Source organism: Macaca nemestrina, chromosome 20 (assembly GCF_043159975.1).
Source record: "Macaca nemestrina isolate mMacNem1 chromosome 20, mMacNem.hap1, whole genome shotgun sequence".
NCBI classification, from domain to species: domain Eukaryota; kingdom Metazoa; phylum Chordata; class Mammalia; order Primates; family Cercopithecidae; genus Macaca; species Macaca nemestrina.
The window spans coordinates 47,589,659-47,596,153 of NC_092144.1; the positions used below are offsets into that span (position 1 = coordinate 47,589,659).

Here is a 6,495-nt window from a genome sequence, read left to right on the forward strand (position 1 = left end):
AGCTACTCGGGAGGCTGAGGCAGGAGAATGACGTGAACCCGGGAGGCGGAGCTTGCAGTGAGCCGAGATCGCGCCACTGCACTCCAGCCTGGGCGACAGAGCGAGACTCCGTCTCAAAAAAAAAAAAAAAAAAAAAAAAAAAGGCCGGGTGCGGTGGCTCACGCCTATAATCCCAGCACTTTTGGAGGCCGAGGCGGGCGGATCACGAGGTCAGGAGATCGAGACCATCCTGGCGAACACGGTGAAACCCCGTCTCTACTAAAAAAATACAAAAAAATTAGCCGGGCGTGGTGGCGGGTACCTGTAGTCCCAGCTTCTAGGGAGGCTGAGGCAGAAGAATGGCGTGAACCCGGGAGGCGGTGGAGCTTGCAGTGAGCGTAGATCGCGCCACTGTACTCCAGCCTGGGCGACAGAGCGAGACTCTGTCTCAAAAAATGGCCCGTCGCAGTGGCTCACGCCTGTAATCCCAGCACTTTGGGAGGCCAAAGCAGGAGGATCGCTTGAACCCAGGAGATGGAAACCAGGCATGGCAACATGAGGAAACCTTGTCTCTACAAAAAAATTAAAAACAAATCAGCCGAGTGTGGTGGTCTGTGCCTGTGGTCCCAGCTACTAGGTATAAGCCATCAAGCCTGACTGATTTTTTTTTTTTTTTTTTTTTTTTTGAGACGGAGTCTCGCTCTGTCGCCCAGCCTGGAGTGCAGTGGCGCGATCTCGGCTCACTGCAAGCTCCACCCCCCGGGTTCACGCCATTCTCCTGCCTCAGCCTCCCGAGTAGCTGGGACTACAGGCGCCCGCCACCTCGCCCGGCTAGTTTTCTTGTATTTTTTAGTAGAGACGGGGTTTCACCGTGTTAGCCAGGATGGTCTCGATCTCCTGACCTCGTGATCCGCCCGTCTCGGCCTCCCAAAGTGCTGGGATTACAGGCTTGAGCCACCGCGCCCGGCCAAGCCTGACTGATTTTTAAAAATTTAGCTGGGAGGCTGCGGTGGCAGGATCTCTTGAGCCCAGGAGGTCGAGGCTGCAGTAAGCCGTGATGGCACCACTGCAGTCCAGAACGATAGAGCGAGATTTGCCTCAAAAACAAACCAACAAAACGCCAGCAGAGGACAACTGAGGGAGGAAAAGGAAAAGGACACCGAAGTTGTTTTTATGTTACCGCAACAGTGACACCCGCCGCCAGCTTGTCTAACATCGGAGATCCCGAACGCACTGCAATTTACAGCGCCAGGGGGCGTTCCTAGAACCCTGTCAGGTTACCCGAGGGGCGGGGAGGGCGGGGAGGGCGGGGAGGGCGGGCCCCGGGGCGGGTTCGGCGTCCTCCTGTGCCAATGGGAGCACCCAAGCCCCTGCGCGGGAAGATGCCGATTGGTCAGTGCCGCCAGACGCCGCGAGGAGCTCGTGCGCGCGGCACTTCTGGGGCGGAGCCTGCCACCGGCCGCCAGGGGGCGCGCCGAGGCGACGCTTTCATGGAGGGGGTGAAGGCGGAAGCGCGGGAGGGGGCCGCGGTGGCCCAGGACCTACTGGCTCTGGGGTAAAAGGGTGTGTGGTGAGGCTGGTGGGTGCAGGAAGGCCAGGTCTGCCCCCTGGACGCGGAAGGAAAGGGATTCTCAGTGACCTCCCCGCCCCCTTCCGCTGCCTCGGTCCCCACAGGTATGGGGGTGTCCCGGGGACGGCGTCGCGGGGCGCCTCATGTCCAGACTTCAGGGCGCTGTGCGTGCGGCTGGCGGCGGAGCTGGCGACGCTGGGCGCCCTCGAGCAGCAGCGAGAGGCGGGCGCCGAGGTGCTGAGCGCCGGCGACGGTAAGCACGGAGCGGGAGGGTGGCAGGGGGGCCGCCACGGGACCACCGAGCCCTGACACCCCTGTCCCCGCAGGCCCCTACGCGGAGGAGGACTTTCTGCGGCAGCTTGGCCGCCTGCTGCGGGAGCTGCACTGCCCGGATCGCGCGCTCTGCGGCGGGGATGGCGCGGCTGCGCTTCGGGAACCGGGTGCCGGACTGCGCCTGCTGCGTGAGTCCCGGGATGCGGAAGTGGCAAGGCCATGGCCTCGGGAGCGGCGGGCTCCGACTTTTTAGGGGAAATCGAGGTTCCCAAGGGGGTGTAGTCAGAACTTTGGGGGCGGCCCAGAGGGTACGAGGTGGGTGGGGTGAGCATGTTGGGGCGAGAGCGCTCTGAGATGGGCGGGGGTAGAATCTTATTTTATTTTTTATTTATTTTATTTTTTTATTATTATTATTTTCGAGATGGAGTTTCACTCTTGTTGCCCAAGCCGAAGTGCAGTGGCTCGATCTCAGCTCACTGCAACCTTCACCTCCCGGGTTCAAGTGATTCTCTTGCCTCAGCCTCCCGAGTAGCTGGGATTACAGGCACGCACCACCACACCTGGCTAATTTTTTGTATTTTTAGTAGAAACGGGGTTTCACCATGTTAGCCAGGCTGGTCTCGAACTCCTGACCTCAAGTGATCTGCCTTCCTCGGCTTCCCAAAGTGTTGGGATTACGGGCGTGAGCCACCACACCTGGCCCGGGAGTAGAATTTTAATTGAAGGGCCTGGGAGCTTAAGTAGGTTGGATTAAGAGGAAGGCTCGAGGTTTCGAAGTGGGTGGGAGTCGAATTCATAGGAGGACACCGGGTCTCAAGGAGGGGCATACTCTGGAGGCCAAGGCTTTAGGTGGGTGGGACTAGAAGGTGGAAGATTTTTTTTTGTTTTTAAGTGGAGATGGGGTCTCCCTATGTTGCCCTGTCTGGTCCTCAACTCCTGGCTTCAAGTGATCCTCCCACCTCAGCCTCCCAACGTGTTGGGATTACAGGCATGAGCCACTGTGCCTGGGCGAAGGTGGAGGTTTTAAAGCCAGTGGAGCCAATTTTTTTTTTTTTTTTTTTTTTTTTTTTTTGAAACAGTCTCGCCCTGTTGCCAGGCTGGAGTACAGTGGCGCCATCTTGGCTCACTGCAACCTCCAACTCCCTGGTTCAAGCGATTCTCCTGCTTCGGCCTCCTGAGTAGCTGGGATTACAGGCATTCACCACCATGTCCAGCTAATTTTTGTATATTTAGTAGAGACAGGGTTTCACCATGTTGGCCAGGCTGGTCTCCATCTCCTGACCTTGTGATCCGCCCGCCTCCGCCTCCCCAAGTGCTGGGATTACAGGAGTGAGCCACTGCGCCCGGACATTGGTGGAGCTTTTTGACCAAGATGGATGAATGGGGTAGCAGCCTCCCTGAGTGCACAGCACCCATTTATTACTTTCAGGTTTTCTCTGCTCAGAGCTCCAAGCCACCCGCCTCCTGCGCCTGCGCTCTCTGCTGGATCCCAGTCCTAGGCCACCCCTTGGTGAAGGGGTGGTGGAGGGAGCTGGCATGGTCCAAGAACTGGGCCTTACCCTCCAAGCCCTGGGACTGCCCAGACCTGCACCAGGGACCCCCGCCAGCCAGCTGTTGCAAGAGTTGCATGCTAAGGTAGAGAGTCAGAGTCGCCTCCCGACCTGGGCTACCCTGCTTTCCTTGTGGGGGTGGCGGTCCTCTTTCTAAAACACCTCTGGAAGGAGTATTCCAACCTCTAGCCTGGTTTTTCTGGAGCTGTGACTGCCATTCTCACGTCTGTGGCCTAGGTCCTCAGGGTTTTGGGGAGCTGGGTTTACAGAGGGGCCCATCCTCTCTGCCCCAATTGGCCTCTGACTTCTTCTCCCATCAGATCTCAGAGCTGCAGCCTTCTCTGCCCCCAGGGTCCCTGCAGCCCCTCCTCAGCTACTCGCTAGATGCACCCAGATGGGTAAGACTGTGTGTGACTGACTGAATGTGAACTGTGTCCTTATCAGAAGTGGCTGTGAGAGGCACCCCTAGCCTGACCTTGAGACCTTTTCTGCCAGGAAGCATTGGAGTCTCTGTCCCAAAGCCTCAGAGATCAGTACCGCTGCCGCCGCTACCTCCTCCTCAAGCGCCTTGACCTCACTACATCTGCTTTCCACTGGAGTGACCGGGCAGAGGTGTGAGCAGCGAACCGTGCAGAATTGGAGAGGCCCAGTTGTGGGGGCTGCAGTTGCAGGGAGGAGGGATGAGGGCCAGGAGTATCACCCTCTGGCAGGTTCTCAGGCTGTGGACTTTTAGAAGTTTTTGATGTTTGGGGCTCCTAGAATCTCAGGGCCGCAGGGTATTGTTGAATTCCCAGCTTTGAGCTGGGAGTATATTCAGAGGCATACCCCATCTTTTTTTTAAAATTAATTAATTAATTTATTTATTTATTTTGAGACAGGGTCTCGCTCTGTTGCCAGGCTGGAGTGCAGTGGTGTGATCTCAGCTCACTGCAACCTCTGACTCCCGGGTTCAAGCGATTCTCCTGCCTCAGCCTCCCGAGTAGCTGGGATTACAGGCAAGCGTCACCACGCCAGGCTAATTTTGTATTTTTTACAGGGTTTCTCCATATTAGTTAGGCTGGTCTAGAACTCCCAACCTCAGGTGATCTGCCTGCCTTGGCCTCCCAAAGTGCTGGGATTGTAGGCATGAGCCACCACACCTGGCCAAGTATACCCCATCTTTAAGAGATATGAGCAGAGCCAGGCACAGTGGCTCATGCCTGTTATCCCAGCACTTTTGGAGGCCAAGGCAGGAGGATCACTTGAGCTCAGAAGTTTGAGACCAGATTGGGCAACATAGCAAAACCCTCATCTCTACTAAAAATTAAAAAAAAAAAAAAATTAGCTGGGCATGGTGGCACATGCTTGTCATCTCAGTTACTTAGGAGGCTGAGGTAGGAGGATCACTTAAGCCCAGGAGATTGAGGCAGCAGTGAGCCACCATCATGCCACTGCACTCCAGGCTGGGAGACAGCGAGACCCTGTCTCAAACAATAAATATTTATTTAGAGCTGTGGGCAGTGAGGTCTTGAATGGTAAAGCGATGCTTCCAAGACGACAGGTCCCACTTGGGGAGGGCTCCAGGGTAACTTCTGTTACCTCCTTCCCACTCCAGGCCCAAGGAGAAGCCATGAGGGCAGTGCTGATCCCAATTCGAGAGGTTCTAACCCCAGAATCGGACATCTCCATCGCACATGTCCTGGCTGCCCGAGCCGACCTGTCTCGTCTCATCCCAGCCACCAGCATGGCTGTCCGCAGAGGGACCTGCTGTGCCATCAACAAGGTGGGTATCTGGGGTAGGGAAGGGCCCTGACATCCTTGGCCTTTAGATTGGCCTTTCAGCCTCTGTTCCGGTCCAGGCTTCAGACTCACCACCTCTATTCCACCCCCTAGACACGGGAGCTAGGACCTCGCTCACACAAAAAGTGACCGTGGACTCCCCAGCTCAGAATGCTTCCGTGGCTCCCTAATGATCTGAAAACAAAGTCCAGCTATTTACTGAATCCCTGGCTACCTCTCCATCTTGGGCTCAAAATCCTTCCCCATCACCAAACACTATCTATTGTGTTGTTTTTTAACCTCTTTTTTTTTTTTCCAAGACAGAGTCTTGCTCTGTCACCCAGGCTGGAATGCAGTGGCTTGATCTCGGCTCACTGCAACCTCCACCTCCCGGGTTCAAGCGATTCTCCTGCCTCAGCCTACTGAGTAGTTGGGATTACAGTCACTCACTACCATGCCCGGGTAATTTTTTTTTTTTTTTTTTTTTTTTGAGACAGTCTCACTCTGTCGCCCAGGCTGGAGTGCAGTGGCACGATCTCGGCTCACTGCAAGCTCTGCCTCCTGGGTTCACGCCATTCTCCTGCCTCAGCCTCCCGAGTAGCTGGGACTATAGGTGCCCATCACCATGCCCAGCTAATTTTTTGTACTTTTAGTAGAGACGGGGTTTCACCGTGTTAGCCAGGATGGTCTCGATCTCCTGACCTCGTGATCTGCCCGTCTCAGCCTCCCAAAGTGCTGGGATTACAGGCGTGAGCCACTGTGCCCAGCCAATATTTGTATTTTTAGTAGTGATGGGGTTTCACTGTATTGGTCAGGCTGGTCTTGAACTCCTGACCTTGTGATCTACCTGCCTCAGCCTCCCAAAGTGCTGGGGTTACAGGCGTGAGCCACCGCACCCTTTTAACCTTTTTTTTTTTTTTTAAAAAAAAAAAAACAGAAATACCCTCTGTTTTAGTGATGAGGTATCTAGCCGCATACCTCTGTAAGTAGTCTTATGTAAAATGAGTATTAGGGAATAAAGTCTAGCACAGCAACTATTAAGGCAAAATTTAAGTTAAGAAAAAAAAATAAGCCCAAGGTGGGTGGATCACTTGAGCCCAGGAGCAGAGGTTGCAGTGAGCCATGTTCTTGCTACTGCACTCCAGCCTGGGTGACAAAGCCTAGGCAACTGTCTCAAAAAAAAAAAAAAAAGAAAAGAAAGAAAAGAAAAGAAGGCTGGGCGCAGTGACTCACGCCTGTAATCCCAGCACTTTGGGAGCTGAGGCGAGAGGATCATAAGGTCAGATCAAGACCATCCTGGCTAAAACAGTGAAACCCTGTCTCTACTAAAAATACAAAAAATTAGCCAGGCATGGTGACACACGC

At 54.8% G+C, this 6,495-nt stretch overlaps 1 protein-coding gene across 12 annotated transcripts in view; it reads left to right on the top strand.

The window, feature by feature from the left end:
- The first annotated feature begins 1,344 nt into the window (after positions 1 to 1,344).
- Positions 1,345 to 6,495, top strand: part of LOC105495402 (family with sequence similarity 98 member C) — a 31,280-nt gene continuing 26,129 nt past the window's right edge. For 2 of the 12 annotated variants that reach the window (XM_011764879.3, XM_011764880.3), the window contains exons 1-7: positions 1,366 to 1,534; positions 1,654 to 1,802; positions 1,876 to 2,010; positions 3,252 to 3,457; positions 3,693 to 3,770; positions 3,872 to 3,986; positions 4,967 to 5,134. In XM_011764879.3, coding sequence (XP_011763181.2) covers positions 1,470 to 1,534; positions 1,654 to 1,802; positions 1,876 to 2,010; positions 3,252 to 3,457; positions 3,693 to 3,770; positions 3,872 to 3,986; positions 4,967 to 5,134 — 916 coding nt within the window. In that variant the 5' untranslated portion in view covers positions 1,366 to 1,469. The other 10 variants (XM_071086601.1, XM_071086603.1, XM_011764876.3 and 7 more) reach the window with 8 other exon arrangements.